This window comes from Cuculus canorus, chromosome 1, assembly GCF_017976375.1.
Source record: "Cuculus canorus isolate bCucCan1 chromosome 1, bCucCan1.pri, whole genome shotgun sequence".
Classification (NCBI taxonomy): domain Eukaryota; kingdom Metazoa; phylum Chordata; class Aves; order Cuculiformes; family Cuculidae; genus Cuculus; species Cuculus canorus.
The window spans coordinates 46,721,438-46,739,157 of record NC_071401.1 but is presented as its reverse complement, the minus strand read 5'-3'; the positions used below and the strand labels follow the sequence as shown (position 1 = coordinate 46,739,157).

Here is a 17,720-nt window from a genome sequence, read left to right as displayed (position 1 = left end):
ATTATTTAGTGGTGCTCACCTACCAAGTCTCAGGCATCCCATGGTGTTGGAGAATCTTGGTTCCAGTTACATAGGCAAGGAAAAGCAGGAAGAAGCAATGGTCCTGACTGTGTGGCAGAACCAGTTTCATTCCTTGTCAGTCATGGTCAGTGCTAAATAGGCTGTTTCATGAGAATCACCATTCCCGACAATTCCTAAAGTTTCCATTGATTCCACAAGTCAAATCAAACCACCCTTCACATTTCTCTTTTTCTGTCATCCTTCTTCCACCCATCAATAAGCATAATTTCCTGCCAGCAAGTTAGATCAAATATTTTAGTGTTTGCTTATATTGTAGTAAGCTGTACACTTAGGCACACAGATATGTAAAAAGAAAATTGGGGCAGTAATATCTTCTGAGGACTGATGAAAGTAATGTTTTTCCTGCATGTAAATATTAATTACACCTCTAAAGTATTAAGGTATAACAAACAGGACAATACTGAGATATCTTTGTGGTCTCCTTCAGAGTAGTACCTCATGAGTCTATATTGATGAAATTTTCCAAAGCTGAAAGAATAGGGAAAGAATAAGCTAGAATTGGCTGAGTGCATATATAAACTGAAGCACGGCTCACCCTAGTAAAAGAACCCTAGTGCTTTTAGGGAACACAAGTTCTCATTTCAAAAAAAAAAAAAAAAAAAAAAGTAGCAAAGATAAAAGACCAGACTTCATGCACAGATCAATTTCTTAATAAATCATTTGATGTTTTAAATCACTTAATTTGCACTTCTATTGCTTGATTTTCAGGCAACCTGAACTCTGAACTGTGTTTCACAGAGCATCTTATACTATTCTTATTAAGGCATGCAGGTGTGTGTGTAAGGTCAGGCAGGTGGGTAGGCCTGAATGATTTTTCCTTTTTACTGTGTCCAATGGACACAGTAGCTGATGTGTGACAGCTCAGTCAGGAACATAAGCCACTAATGACTTTTAAAGCATTTTTATTCTAGGCAGAATGGCCCTTTACCTAATTTATTTTGCGATGAAAAGACTGTGAAATGTTAAAGCCTTGTAACGTTCCACAAAATATGTTTCATAATATTAAATATGTACTAATAAAAATGTGCTTGCATGAATAGGACAAATTGAAGAGATAATGAGCTAAAATAAATTTGCAGAAGTATTTTACATATCAAAAAAATAATAGGACCATGCAGTTGCTTCAGGTAATTTTGTTTGTTCTTTCAAAATGTGGTATTTTAAAGCAGCATTTTAAATCCTTTACGTAAGGGCATCCCAAAAATTACTTTTAAACAACTTTTTTTTTAATATCCTTATTATCCTGTCAAGCTAATGCATTTAGGGAATGACCATTATCTAAAATTTTATTGTTGGTTTGCAAGGTTTTCTAAAGCGTGTAGTCCAAATAATGACTAAAAGCACCCAAAGCTTTTGTGGGCAGCTACACAGGTGTGCATATTATTTTTCATATAAAACCTTAAAATTAATTCCTTAGTATTTTTCATTAAAAAAAATAACATAAATGAAAAGCATAGGCCCTTTTCAATGAAATATGCAGCAATATGTCTTCAAAGAATTTCACTTATCCATGCAATTTAAATGTCAATATACCTTGTATTTTTTTTTCATGACGGTAATTTGTGTTGACAAGCATTGCTTTTTCCCTGAGCCAACCACCATCACCCATTATTCTTTTCTAAATCTCTCTATTTAACCCAGGCAGTCAAAGATACTTTATAATTTCCTCAGATATATTATGCAGGGCTCTAGTTTGGAGTTTTGGGGGAGGCATTTATGGTGTTGTTTTTTTTTTTTAAATCAAAATCACTCTTTAATGACTACTCTCTTTAAAATATATATTTGACAAGACTTTATCCTTCCACATGTCTTTCCCTTCCTTTCCATTACTGCAGCCTTAGTATAGGTTTTTTGAATACCTTTCTGCTCCTTAGCTTTTTGGAGAAATTTGCAGGTTAAACAGCCAGCAAAATTATATAGATCCCAAATACAGTGCACAGTCCCTCAAATTCGAGCAGACATGAAAGACCCTGTAGTCTTTTCAGTAGGAACATGTTTGAAGCATGCACACAGAAAAAAATACCAACTTCAGATAAATGATACTGTTACGGGTTCCTTTTAAGTCAATAGTACTTTGTGTGACTGTCACCTTGTGCCATAGCTTTCTCTACTAGATGCCATGATACCGAATCCATTTAGCAATCATAAGAGAGGAACCAAGGACAGAAACTGCTTTCCTGGGCAGAAATTTGTTTTCTGAGGTTTTCGGAATTGTCTGTGTTTCTTAGAGAAACCAATGCATTTTGACCAGTTTAGTTAAAACAGAATTTTGTGGGGTACAGAACACTGTGGGGAAAAAAACAAAACTATCCTTGTTCGCATTTGGGGTGGCTTTGCATAAGTCACCAGTTCAAGTCCACAGAATGCCTGATTCATAGCAGATTTTTTCTTTTCAGATCAACAGAACAAAACTTTCAACGAGTTATCACTTCTCTAAGTAGAATTTAACCATCTAATCAAAGCCAGAATTTACTTCCCCTGTTCTCATACCTTCTTCAGGTTTCACAAAGCTACTGATTGGACACATGATGGAGAAGATGATTGGGAATGTTCTGGACAGATTTAGCAAGGATAAATCATGTCTAACGTAGCTGATTTCCTTATGCACTTAAAATGACTGCCTTTCTAGACAAAGAGAGCAGGGAATGCCACTTACTTGTACTTCAGCCAGCTTTTGACACTTGGGAGCCCTGAGAATCACAGAATCATAGAATGCTTTGAGCTGGAAAGGACCTTTATAGGCCATTTAGTCCAATCGCCCTTCAGAAGCAGGCACATCTTAAACTACATGATGTTGCTCAGACCCCCATTCAACAAAGCCTTGAATGTTTCCAGGCATGGATATCTACAACCTTTCTGGGCAACCTGTTTCAGTGTTTCACAACCCTCATTGCAAAAAAAAATTCTTCCTTATATATCCAGTCTAAATCTCGCTTCCCTTAGATTAAAACCAATACTACTTGTTCTGTCACAACAGGCCTTGCTAAAAAGACTGTCCCCAAACAGAGTGGGGAGCGGGTCAGGAGCCAGGAGCAAGCTCTGGTGGCAGAGACAGCCAGCAGCATCCAGGGCTGCATCAACAGAAGCACCACCAGGAGCTCAGGGATGGGGTTTTTTGCCTGCCCTGTGCTCATTAGACCACTTCTGAGGTCCCTTCTAGCCTGAATGATCCTACAAATCCATTATTTTTTAGTAAAGTATAATTTTCTAGAGTAAGTATTCTGATCAGCTGAAAAAAGACTTCAATTTTCTTAAAAAAAGAAAGCTCATTTGCTATCCCTGTTACTACAAACTGACAGGGACTTTTTTTAAAGATCTAGAGGACTCCTAGTAACTTGTTGGCTATTCTGCTAATGAATTATGAACATTTCTTGATTAAAATGTCACTGAGACAGACTCAGAGGATACTCTAACACATAAAATATTCAGTACATCGCAATTTGATCACTTAACATTATTTATGAGTCAAAATCATAAGCATAAGAAACTAAAATTAACAAGGTTGATTCCATGCTGAAAGTAATTTCATGTAATCTGAGTAATTGATTTTATATTTATATGAATAAGAGAATTGAAAGATTTATGGTAAATATGAGGTTAGAAATCAAATAATTGTTTCCCAGCTGCAGTATGGCTGGGAGGCAGCTCTTCATCTCCCAATTCAGTTTAAGAGCACAATATTGTTTGCATTGTTCAGAAATTTGTGCTGTTACTCCTGAAGACCATTTGCTTTCTTGCTGTAAAGCACACAATGTGCAAAACCTGCTTTTCCTTTTCCCATCCATCCTCCTAGCATTGTGCAAGCCATTGCTGGAAAAAGACAAGGCATTCATTGTTGTCTCAGATTGTTACTTTCTCCTGGGTTGTTCATCTTGCTTCCTTCCCATTCACTTTTGCACTAAAGAAATTAAGGGAGCCTTTCATCAGATCCAGTTTATGGGACTTTGACGACCACTGAAAAAATACAACTTCATTTGCTGAAACACTTCCCCACAAGTTGCTGAACAGTAGAACAGAGGTATGGCACTCTTTTCCTGAAAATGTTTGATCATACAATCATATTCAGAGGCTTCTGCATGCCCTGTGCAACATGTCCTGCCTTCATTAGTGCTGTTGAGTTAGCACACTTCCCTTAAACAAGCTGAGGGACAGTCAGCATTTTCAACAAAAAAAAGATAAAGCATTTCAGGCCAGAATAACTCAAAGGAGATTCCCCAACGTGAATAGAGTCTATTTTCAAATTATTTGGGAATCTTTTCACTGCCTCTTTAAGTATGCTTTTTCCGAGATGTCAGAAGGAAATAAGAGCAGAGGCTTTTGGATGGGAAAATTATGGAAACAGTCCAACAGCTTCCATGAAACTTGTAGTCATACAGTGAGATTTTCTACATTTCTACGTTTCTCATAGGGTGGAGAAGCCTGAATTTTCAATTTCTTTATTAACTTTGAAAAAATTGGAGGACCCAGAAACCTTCCCATTATCTCAAGGTGAAACTACATGATCACAAACTTCACCTAACCAAAGTCTAGCTTACCTGGATCCAAACAGACATACCTGATGCCCTGTCTTGTAAGGAAGATGAAATTTCTTTTTTATCAAGTGTCAGGAGACTTAAGAAAAGTTTGTTTTCTAATACTCAGAATTTATCTCTAGGAAGAACTAGTAAAAGCTTGAGAAATAATTGCTGGATGCAGGTTACATCTTTTCTGTTTTGAAAGGCCAAACCCTAAATGAAGTAGTTAGAAAAGAAGGTAAACAACAGGTTTTTCAAGACCAAAGTAGTTCCAAGCAGAACAGAGCTGAGCACTTGCACCGTGAACAGAAATGCTGTAGCTGCCCCAGGGAAGTAGTTTCACTTGAAATCAGTTATTTCATACCATGGGAAGTGGCACAGGGTGTTGACCTTTCAGAGCTTTAAACTTCTTAATGGAGCCAAGAAAAAGTAAATAAATTTATATCTTGCAGCTGCTTGAAAAAGCTTGGCTACTTTCAACTAGATTACGTATTGCATAATTTTGCCAAGCTATTAAGCAGCAAGATAGCTTCTAGATCATATGTTATTTCCCTCCAACATTTCAATGACAAATAAAGAAGGTAAATCACCTTGCTTACCACATGCCTGAGGCAAAGCTTAATCTAAAATATTTCAAAGCTAATAAAACCAGAGTTAGCAGAGAAAGATGTTGAATTTAACCTCAGTGGGAAAACAAGGTCTAATTCCTTCACACATACGTGACTCTGATTAGCTTTCTACACTTAAACAGGATTTGGAATGTAACAGAGCTCCTCACCTGCAGAGAATTAAATGCAAACATGCACACTTGCCGCCTCAAAGCCTGCGACACTGTCTTTTTCTCAGTTCCCAAATTAAGGTTTTGCCTGAGACTGCTCCTCAGAAATCACTAATAACATATTGAAAAGCTGTAAAAAAAAAAACAAACCCCAAAAGCAAAACAAAACAATCACCACCCCTTAACCATCTACCTTCAACTACTATAGACAGCTGAATTATATATTAAAAGATGCTTACAGAAAATTAATTAGAGTTTTACAATCAGTAAACTGGTTTTCCATTCATTCATTATATGTAAAAAGATTTAATAGATTTAATCTGAGCATTTCATTTTATACTTATAAGCACTGTCACATTTTCTTCTTGTTTAGCCTACATTTAAATTGCATGCGTCTTAAAATTGCACTTGTCTATTGAAAAAGCTAAAAGCTTTTTTGACTAAAAGTCTCACTTTCTATTTAAATTTCCAAAAATCAAAATGAAGTTTTTTGATAGTTAATGTTCTTTTTAATCATTTTAAAAAGCAAACACTCAATCGATATATAATCAGATTAGTGGGGGGTGGTATTACAAAGGTAATAGCCAAAGAGTAGAGAGAAGCATAGTCAAATTTGCTTGAGATTAAGCCATAAAATTGTGAACATATTTAACAAAAGATCAAAGTTGGGGTTTTTTTTAAGTCACAGAAGAAATTCTTTGGAGTTCAGTCAGCAGTCTGGGTGCTTAAGGGCTATTATTTTTCTCATCATTAAAGACATATATTTAGATTATAAAATATACGTGCATTTTACTTGAAAATTTGGTTATAGGCATTTCTTATACAAAAGCCCTGCATGCACATGTTTGGAGGACTCGGTATTAGCCAAGGATGTATAATTGTGAGCAGAGAGGGAAGAAAAAACTCACAAGGCATATTAATCACAGCAAAGTAAACACTCAATTAAAAAAAGCTAACATTCTTCTACAATGCAGTAAAAGATATTTTAAAACGCACTAAATGATTAAGATAAGATTCCATTTCACAAGTATGTGGATCATATGAGGTTAGGGTTGTTATTTTTCCCACTTCCAAGTTATCATCACAAATAAGAAAAGATAAAATTTGACAGCTTGGCCTTTATTGCTCAAAACACCCAAAAGCCTCATTTAGCCCAGTAGAATATTTTTTATGGACAATAAGGGAAGACCAAAAGGAAGAATAGTGACAAGAAAAAACATTTTTGAAGCAAACATAGGTTTCATCTTTAGCATTTCTTTCGAGACTGATGATCCCATAAAAGCCATTAATAGGTAACAAGTATCAATTTCTTCATATGGTCTTTCCCAAACACACACTATTGTGGGATAATTCCTCTTCACATTTTAAAATCAGTTCCATTAACTTAAAATGGATGACTTGTTTTAAGAAAATCACGTGTGCTTAGCTATAAATTCACTACTGTTTTCTGCTCTGAAAGGCAAATAATTATGTCTATAGAACATGAGGAGAAACCAAAGTACAGTGAACAAATATTTACTTTCCCATGGTTCGAATATTATTATATATTCCCTTTCTAGCATCCTATTTCCCTCAGGAATTTGTCAGTACTTATATTTAATATTCTTATCATAACCTAATAACTTTATTTAGAGAAAATTTTCCATTAATTCAACAATCTTGACAGTTGTAGAAGCCATATAGTAATATAAGGGATGTTGAAAGCACGGGGATTTTATGCATAGATATTGGGTCAGGGTAGTCTGTTTTGCCAAACAGACAAACCCCCACAACTTCCCTCAACGTAACACTCACAGCAATGTTTCCTTGCAATACTCTTTTTCTTTCTAGTTTAGTGTACTACCTCCTGTGATAACATTCACCGCAGCAGAACTATTGTTGTGCAAACAAAAATGAACCCACACTGAAATATGAAATAAGCACAAGGCAATTCAGTAAGATTTGGTGAACTGACCTGCTACTTTGAAAGAGACTGAAGAACTCTAACTCTACATTTTCATGACCCCATTGTGCATTCCTCTGTGTAAAGTTTTGGATCTTTTTTCCCTTTCTATGGAAAACATAAAACAGATCTGCAGCAACAATTCCCAGCTTTTCTGTAGGTTCACTGACTTCAAAGTAATTCAGTGACACTCTATATGAAAATGCTGTAAGATTTTTTATGCAGCTACGAGACTGTTCCCATACTTGGAGGTTTTGTGTATTAGAAACATGAATTTTATCTGTTTCTGCATACCAAGATAAATGAATGCCATAGGTGGTAAGAGTCTACAGAAAAAAATAAGGCAGTGTACAAATAAAAAATAAACATTTTTCTTTTCTTGTTGTTTCGTCTAAGAGATAAAGCAACAAATTTGTTCCTCAGATATTTTCTGCATTCTTTTTCAAGCAAATTGTCTAGTGGAGGAGAATAGGGTTTTTCTTGTTTTCCCTAAACTTGCTGGTTTTAATCAGACCTCAGGTACAGCAAACATCTGTCTTCCTCTCCATTAAAGACAAATTTCTGATACGGATTGTGAATAGCTCCTTGCCTGCAGAGTGCAGTTAATTTACAAAAGGGAATAAAAAGTCCTAAGCCTTTGTCAACAGGATATATTACTAAGTTTACTGATAATTGAAATGTGATGTCTTTACAGATATCTTAAGACTCATAAGCATAATAGTCTAAACAAGAAGCAAATGTGGAAGTAGAAACTAAGGACTGAATCCCACAAATTTTGTTAGGTGAAGAAAGGCAACACCAGAAGAAAACAAAACCCTGCCTTAGAACCTCTCTATAATGGTGGTCATTATATACATAATACATAATAAATATATAATCAAAGAATCATAGACAGGTTTGGGATGGAAGGGACATTTAAAGACCAACTAATGCATCCTCCCTGCTGTGCACACAGATATCCTTCACTAAATCAAGTTGCTCAAAGTCCTATGCAACCTGACCTTGAACACTTCCTGGGATAGGGCATCCACAATTCCTCTGGGCAACCTGTTTCAGTGCCTCAACATCTCATCATAAACAGTATCCTCCTTACGTCCAACCTAAATCTTTCTTCTTTCACTTCAAAACTATTTCCTTTTGTCCTGTCACTACAGGCTTTGGTAAAAAATCTCTCTCCATCTTGCTTGTAAACTCCCTTTAAGTACAAAGGCCCAAATAAGTTCTTCCTAGAGCTTTCTCTTCTTTAGGTTGAACAACTGCTTCTCACTCAGCCTTTCTTCATAGAAGAGGTGTTCCAGCCTTCAGATCATATCATAGCTCTCTCTGGACCTCTGGTGCTCTTCTGGACTATATCTGTCTTGTAGTGGGTATCCCATCACCTCCCTCAGTCTGCTGGCCACACTTATTCAGTCCAGGATACAATCGACTTTCTGGTCTGTAAGCACACATTGCTGGCTCATGCCCAATTTTTGATCCATCAGTACCCACAAGTCCTTCTCTGCATATATGCTGCCAATCCATTTATTCCTGCAGTCCATATTGATACTTGGGATTGCCACAACCCAGTTACAGGACCTTACATTTATCCTTGTTGAGCTTCATGATGTTCACACAAGCCCACACCTCAAGCCTGCCAAGGTTGTATCCCTTCCCTCGACCATATCAACTGCAATTTCTTGGATGTGGCTATCCAGACAATACCTTCCCATTGAATAGTCCATCCATCAAACTCACATTTCCCCAGTTTAGTGACAAGGATGTTGTGTGAGACCCTGTTAAAGGCCTTACGCAACTGAAGGTACACTTGAACTTGCAGTTAAGAATAAAGTTACCACCTCTAAGATGAAAAAACCCCTTTCTAAAAAACCTCAAGATCACTTTCCACATGCCAATGCTTTCATTCCTTTAAGTAATGCAGTAATAAGTTATGAATCACAAATAAAACATGAAACAAATATTTATTCTGAATGAAGTCTCTCTGCCTTTAGTTGAGAGTGCGCTCAGTCAGCTGTAATTCCCAATGCACCAGGAACCGACAAAGTATGTTTACTAGACCAAACAGTTGAAGAAAAGGAAGTGCCGGCTCTAAGCTGTGCTGATAAGACTCACATAAAGAAACACAGACACTTTTCTAAGACATTGCAGCTGGCTTAGTCTCCTTTAAAATAAATTCCCACCAAATTTTCTACCCTTCAGAGACTGCAATCAGGTCCTGCATGCAGGAGAGACAGAAGAAAAGCAGCTAGGTTAAAAATTCCACCCACATTTTTAGCTCTCAATCAAACGTAAGGTCAATCCAAAATTTTGTTGTTTTTTTCCTTTAATTCTAAACCTCATTTGATTAGATACAGATATAATTTAATGTTTTAGAAACAAATATAGAAGAACATTAACCTTAGACTTTACTGATAATTCATGTTTCTAACACATCTAAGCCCATCTGCTGCTATTGATTAATTTTTTATTGATTAAGTTTTTCAAAATTTCATATCTTTACTCTGCTACTTGTTTTGCTACACATTCCTCCCACGTTTTTGTCTCTATTTTATTTCTTCCACAGGACAAGTGTGATATATTTTGCTACCCTGTCTATTGTCTTTTTGCATTTGCCTTCAGTGGAAAAACAAACTACTATTGTACACGGATGACCTCTTCATGCTTGGAAGCTTAGCAGCACAGAAGGAATGCTCTGCCTCTTTGCAGAACTGTGACCCTTTAGGAGTAACCTATGAGCTTAGGAATGCCTTTATTGATTTATGAATTTTGAAGTACGGTTGCTATCTTCTCAGTTGCAATAATTTTAAGTGTAACTCTTGATAAATAGGTATTATCTCTAAAGTAGGTTCCATTAAGAAGACATTCCTCCCCTTCTAGCCATTTTAAATATTCTAGTAGCATTCTTGCATTTAAAAGATTAGTTTGTATTTTATCCTGAAATTTCAACAGAAAGTGCTTTCTCCTCCCCAAATAAAATAATAAACTTAAGCTATGAGAGCCTTTAAACCTCTCTCTTTTTTGTTTTGGTTTGGTTTGTTCTTCTCTCCTTTTTTTTTTTTTGTGTAACATAATGGTTTGTGTGTAAAGACAGTACTTTCCCAGAATTACTTTCCCTCAAAATAAGTCAGTAGCCCGCTTACTGTTAACCTTCAGAAAGCTTAGCCAAAACTAACAGATAATGAATGAGTGTGGTAGAAAAAGCAGAAGTTCACAACAATTTTTTTTATTAGAAACATAGCATTCCACTAAGCATCTTGTGTAATTTACATTTATGTAATTGACAAAATGAAAATTAGACATCTTGCTGTAATTAACATTGTCAATGTATGAGGTTTTTCTCATCACTGGTATTTTACATTATCATATGAGATAAGATTGCAAAATAGGGATATTTTTTACTTTTGGAAGTAGTACTGCTATTTTGTTTACCTTTTTATTGTCATGAAAAGCACATTTCCTAGGTTTTCTAACACTAGTACAAAGAGGATAAACAAAAAAATGTGCACTTCACTGTTTTCTCTATGTAACCATCCTGTCACACAGCACAAATGAGATTGGCTAAATCAAATACCATATTTATGGTTGATTCTAGTAAGCAGCTTGGAAATGAGACTCTGCCATGTAACATTTTTCTTTATAAGGCCTTATCACTAGGCTAGAGGTTTGAACACAATAGTTTAACTAAGATGCTGAAAGACCCACTTGAATCTTCCTTCCTGCTTGCCTCTTACTTCTTACATGTCAACAGGCAAAATTTCTCACTTCCTCTCTCTCAATATCTCTCTTTTTGCATACAAGTATATTTATGTACATATTGCCTATACAATTAATCACCTCCACGATATACATACTTTCCCAATAAATTCATGATGGTTTAGCCTGTGAGTGTTGCTTTTTATGTACTGTTTGATATTTATTGTGGCTAAAACAGACTATTTCCTGTCAGGACAGCTTACGACAGGAGGAAAGACAAACATGAAAAAAGAGCAGCTAAGTGAAAACTTTCAATTACTAAAAGAATAGGAAATGATATTTTATTCAACTGTTTTTTTTCAATAGATAAAAAAAAAACTCATAGAAGTCATAATTAAAAGAAAACTTTTATTTTGCTTTTTGAAATAACATTACAAAAGAATAATCAGAATAAAATGTGCAAAATTACATAGATCATGATCACGAGTTCCTTGCTACTTCCTTTTTTTTTAAAGGAGTTGGCTATGAACCATAAGTGCAGCAGTTCTCATAGAATTGGTCAATAGAGAAGATAACTCCCCTTGAAACATGCAAGCTGTTCTGAGATCAAAATTGCCTTTTTCCAAACTAGCTAAACCCACTGACCAACAAAATTCATAGGCAAAACCATTAAGTTAATTTGAAAGATAATTCATTGGGTTTGACTGTTTCTTCACTGACCTGACATTTTCATCCAGGAGCTTTCTTCTCACCGATATTCTCTGAGCATTTCCTTGCAGAGATAAATTTTGATAAGAAGATGTGAGTATAACACAGAAGAAAGTCACATTCTTGCTCCAGGCTTCAGAACTGGCTTTTCCTCTGCTCTGCAAGTTGAACTTCTATGTCTTTTTCTCAACAGTTCAAGTCCGTTATTGCAGACTGGGCATGTTCTCCTTTGTGTATATCCTCTAAGCATCTATGTATAATACCTGCTTGTCTCAAACAATTGGAAGTAACATACACCTGTGCTTGAGATAAACTGGGTGGATGCCGAAGAGGGGCAAACACTTGAGATCAAACAGAGTTTTCTGCTTCAAGGCTGTCTCTGCTTTACTGAACTTTACAAAGAACAGCTGTCGCCTCATGCCTTTTCTTTCAAACTGCTCAAGCAGCCTTAATGTCCAGCGACTCTCTAGTGACAGCATGCGACTGTGGCTTACGGGAGAATGTCTGCTGACAGATACAGAATCGGCAGATGAAGAGCCCTGTGAATTAAAACAAATAACACATTTTTTAGACAATAAAATGTTATAGCTTCACCTTTTTGATTTATTTATTTAGTATTTACAAAGTTATATAAAAGATGCCGCTTGCTGGATATAGACTGAACTTACTTCTGAAGCCAGGAGAAGTCTTCACCAGTAAGGAGCAGGATCATGCGCTCTGCCTGGCTACTTCAGAGAACACGGAAGGGGAAAGAGCATCTCCACGGTAGATGCTGAAGACTGCTTTAAACATAAAGCTGATGACTAATAACTACCCTTTTAAGAACTGTCAAGGAACACTAGATATTTGTGGTAAATGTGGGTTTGCTAACAATACCCTGTTCTTCCAGAAGACAGAAAACCAAAATAGATTGACTTATAGCCTACCTCTTGGATTAGGCTTTTATTATATACTGTGAAATCATATATTTTTTTGTTAGTATTTAACATTTGTAATGTATTTAGCAGATGGTTACCGAAACTATTTCTTCTTGATGCTTTCTTGCATATAATGCAATGTTCTTCTCTCCCTCTGTATCTTGTAGGAAGAGAGAACAAGAAGCTTGGTCTAACAACTGAATAATTCCAGTGGAATTTTTAAGATAGCATTCCTGCAAAGTAACATCATTCATTAAAAACAGGTTTTACCACCAGTACCAACAGCAATATCATACTGCCGGTTGGATTGTCACAAAAATAGTATTTGCTTCCTTTGCTCCAGACCAGGCTCAGTTTTCAGGAGATAATGATTATTCTCTTGTTAAAAAGATTCTCAGGTAGCATAGGAAAAAAAGATATACTTTTATATATATATGTGTATGTATATGTACAGCTTATTACCTGTTTTCCTCACTATTTCTTTAGATAGTAAAGTTTCCTAAACAAATTTATATTCCCCAATACCTCTTGTGCAAGTCCAGTTAATTTGATACCAATCAAACTTACTATCACTGAAGGCCTCCACCCAAGTACTTCAAATCAACAGAGGTTAGCTGGGTCAAAGTCAGGCTGTCTGCAGTAGCCTTTAAGGAGTACTCAGGATTTATAAGAGCAGTAAAGTTCAAAGCAGCAATGAGTCATTGCTTAAGATTCAGGATACAGATTCTGGTTTGGTAACTTGGATAAAAGTGGGTGTGATGCCTAATATACGACCATATCGCAGATGCGTGGTGGTATCTCTTGGATCAGTGTAATGTAGCTGGGGTAAATAGGAGTATGAGCATATTCTCTTCTGCAAACTCCTTACACCACTACTTCATGTTCTAAATTAACCTGCTCAGTTCAGTAAAAACACAATTCTTTGATCCTCTCTAACATGTGTTGGATTTTTACTTTCTGCTTAGCAAAGAAATGTTGAAGTAAGAATATTCCTAGAACAGAAGGGATTTCATGCACAGATCTTGTAAAAAAATGACAACACTGTGTTCTGGTTTGTTTCTCTCTCTGTCTCACTTTTTAATATCATTTTGATGGCATACATTCATGATATAATCTCAGCATTCAATGAGCAACTTTAGAAAGGGCAATGGATTCTAGCAACACGACTTGAAATCAGTCTTACGAGAAATCAAAGCAAGGAGTCTCTCTTATGGTCATACAAGCAATACACTAGCTAAAAATAAGGATGAAAAGAAGGCCAGAATATAAAAGTAAATGAAGACGAGATAAACTGTGAAATATTTCCAAAAAAACTAAAACTAACGCCTTTCTTTTAAGATTCTGACATTCAATGTTTAATTTTCCTGTATGGCAATTCAAATGTCCTTTAGTTAAAATATGAATGAAAATGCACTTCTAAACTGAGACGTGTCAGTACTTAAGGGCAGCATGTCACAGGGTCCATACTTTTTTAATATATCTGCGTGAATTATTCACATTAAAAAATACCTTGCTTCTTTTAAATGCTCCTGTACAAAGCAATTGTAAAATGTTTATTTCATCAAGGACTTTCTGGTCTGTTATACATTTTGTTAAAACTGTATTATCTGTATGTAAATAAAATATTCTCCTTCAGGTCAGCCTAAATGTTGAAAAGTCAAGATTACAGCTTAATTGAGCAACATATACTACGCTGAGCTCTGGGCCACCCAAGTTCAAGAAGGCTGTCCAGAAACCAGAGGAGGGTTAGCAAGAAAACCTATGAGGAGAAACTGAGAGTTCATTTATTCTGACAAAGAGTTCAGAAAATAGTGACATCAGCCTACTTGAACAACAGTTAACATAAATGAGGGACTCACTCTAAGTAATAGCAAGTGCTATAAGAGAGCACAACAGTCAATTGCGTTTTCAAAATGCATTTTAGGAAGAACTTTTTCACTAGGAGGGTAGTGTAGGACTGAAACAAGCCAGTAAGAGATGTGGTGAGGTCTCCATCTTTCAAAGATTCCAACAGCAAGCAGCTGATACAGTGTTTGAAAGTGCTGTTTTGACAGGGCAGTGAAACTCAAGGACTCCTAGAAGTGTCCTCCAACCAATATTTGTGTGGTTATATGAGGTAAGGTCATTCCAATTGTTAATTATGAGACCTCAATTATATATGCCTAAAGGAAAAAAAAAAAAAAGCAAGAAATAACTGTCATTTTTTAATGTCCAATTTCACAGAACAACAAAAACTATAAAGGCCAAGGAAAGATGTGTAAATCCTTGCAAATTCATAAGCTTGATACAATAACAATATGGACTTCTCTTCCCAACTCCTTATCTTTTATTAAAGTATGGACCCTTAAAATCTGTATCAACTATTCTTTTTTACACCAGCCAGCCAAAGAAACTGCAGTTGCTTAGTGTAGACAGTTGATGGCAGACTGCATTCAAAAGGGAAAAAAAAAATGCCTATATATTTGAAGAATAAATGTATATAAATAATCTCATTTAATTATGATAAATATAATTCCATCAGCCTTTAGCAGAATTTTATTATCTATTTCCTAAGAAAGTAATCATATTATTGACAGTTTCTCTGGGTATATGGTTAAGCAATTTTGAACCATTATGACAAGAATCCTGTGTCCCTTGCTAGAAAAGCTTTCTCTTAAAACAAACAGCTATTTGAGGAAGTTATTTATATACGATATGGAACGCTTCTTCTGATTTCATATTGCAACAATTTTGCCTCTGTTCTCTTTGTCCCCTGAAAGTAAACAGAGCCTCAGCTATGTGTTATAAATAATGAATTGAAATAAGTAACTTTCTTTCAATGATAATCTGATTGTCACAGTCTGAAAATTCTATCCTTTTCTTTTCAAGAAGAAAACCGGGGACTTAATCCTTAGCTTTAATTTTTCAGTAGATAAAAAAGAAAATTCTGCATTTCTGCAAAACTGGTAAGAAAAATAATTAAGCAAAAATGTAATTTTGGCACAACATGCATACTGTTTCATTCTATGCATAATTAATCTACATGTGTTTATGTAGCTTTGAATTTCTGTGATATTTCAATACATTTATTTGAAGGGTTATAAGGGAGCTAACTTAACTATTGACTCATTCTGCTACAGGGCAAAAACTTGATTTGAGCTACAAATTCTGAATTTGAAATGCTGATGAATAAAAAACTTTTTTTTCTTTATTAATCAAGTTTTGTAATTTTGCCCATTGTAGCAATTAAACATATTTTAATTTAGAAATAGATCTTGAATTCATAAACATAGCAGTTTGTTGCTATAATCCTGTCTGTGTAATATAATGAGTACAAGGGAGCTTACAAACATAGTTGCAACAATTATAAGGAAGAATGTATTATTCTGAGACTCAAGCAAAAAGGAAGGAGTTCTTTGAAAAGGATGAGAAAAAAAGATGTTATTCTATTAGACACATTGAAAAGAAACTTGCTGAAACAAAAATTGAAAAACAAACATGTCTTATCAACCAGTTGAAGAATCACTGACTAACAAAATGATCAAGGTTTGAAGGGAGCTCTGGGGGTCACCTGGCCCAACCCCCTGCTCAAGCAGTGACACCTAGACCGAGTTGCCCAGGACCATGAACAGATAGCTTTTGAATATTTCCAAGAATAGAGACTCCACAACCTCCTTGGACAACCCATGTCAGTGCTTAGTCACCCTCACAGTTAAAAAGCGTCTTTGGATTTTCAGAGGGAACCTCCTGTGTTTCAGTTTCTGTATTGGCTTTGGTACTGTCACAAGATGCCACTGAAAAATGCCTGACTTTGTTTGCTTCATACCCTCCCTTTGGGTATTTATATACATTAATGAGATCCTTCTGAGCTTTCTTTTCACCAGGATGAACAGCCCCAACTCTCTTAACTGTTCCTCATAGGAGTGCTACTCCAGTCCTTTAACTACCTCAGTCGTCCTTCACTGGACTCTTTCTGTTACGTTCATGTTTTTCTTGTACTGGGAGTCCAGAACTGGAGACAACGCTGTAGGTGTGGTCTCACTAGTGCTGAGGAGAGGGGAAAAATCAGCTCCTTGAACTGCCAGAAATGCTTTGTCTAATGCAGCCCAGGATATTATTAACCTTCTTTGCGGTACGGGCATTGTGCTGGCTGACGTTCAACTTGTCCACCAGATCCCCCATGTCCTTTTCCACAAAGCTGAAAACTTTAAGTCAGAGGACAATAAAAAGTTCAGTTACTGTTTTGCAGTGATTTTTAAAGCAGATTGTGAAGGACTTAGTCAGATAATTTAAAATCAGAAATTCCTGAGTCTTTATTCTCCATTTTATCATTGCAATGCACAAGACTGCTACCTAGCTTGCCACATTTCTTCATGCAAATAAGCCAGGATTTTATAGGACTATGGGTAACACTATGTAAGTTTGTGCACTTGGCAGCTTTTGCAGTATTACTATTATTTAAAGCTTTATCTTAATTTTTCAGTTGAAGTTGCTCTCCCCCTAAAATAAGAGCTCATCTCATTTTTTCCCTGTCCGTTAAAGGGGAGATCTTCATTAATTTTCTGTCTCATCTTTTGCTTTCAAAATTTCTTTCTTTCAGACTTCAGCATGACAAAGGAGTCTATTGAAACTTCATGCTTCCTGTGTGATACCAAATATAGAGACACTAAAAATGGAGCATACACTTTATTTTGTACAATTTCTACCAAAGAGAAGAAGAAACACCCTTAGTAATGTGAAGAACCAAAATGTGAGAAAAGAGGTGGATTTGAATAATCATTCCAATCTGTCACTGTTACTTGTTCTTTTCCTCTTAAGAAGCTTAAATAGTATTGCTTCATTTTTGGTTCTTCCGTTATGCATCTTGCTCTTTTCTTCACATTTCCTTTTTATTTTTTTTTTTAGATTTGCTCTTTTTTTATTTTCTTTAGCAGGTTGGAAACTCATCTCTCAACCACTCCATCCTGCGGATCTCCCCCCATGTACTTCCTTTAAACTCCCTGGAGCCCACAATATGCTTTATCCCACAAGAAAACAAGAACAAAATGTCACTGGTCTGTGTTTTTACAGCCAATTTGCTATAATCACTTTCCTTTGTATTATATAACAGA

At 35.8% G+C, this 17,720-nt stretch overlaps 1 protein-coding gene across 2 annotated transcripts in view; it reads right to left on the bottom strand.

Annotated features, from left to right (window-relative positions):
- NALF1 (NALCN channel auxiliary factor 1) overlaps nucleotides 1–17,720 on the bottom strand; it is a 480,845-nt gene that overhangs the window by 293,259 nt on the left and 169,866 nt on the right. The window contains exon 2 of one of the 2 annotated variants that reach the window (XM_054056785.1): nucleotides 10,713–12,252. The exons of the other annotated variant lie outside the window; for it this stretch is intronic. Coding sequence (XP_053912760.1) covers nucleotides 11,986–12,252 — 267 coding nt within the window. The 3' untranslated portion in view covers nucleotides 10,713–11,985. Of the gene's footprint in view, nucleotides 1–10,712; nucleotides 12,253–17,720 lie in introns of those variants that run through there. 2 annotated transcript variants of the gene reach the window in all.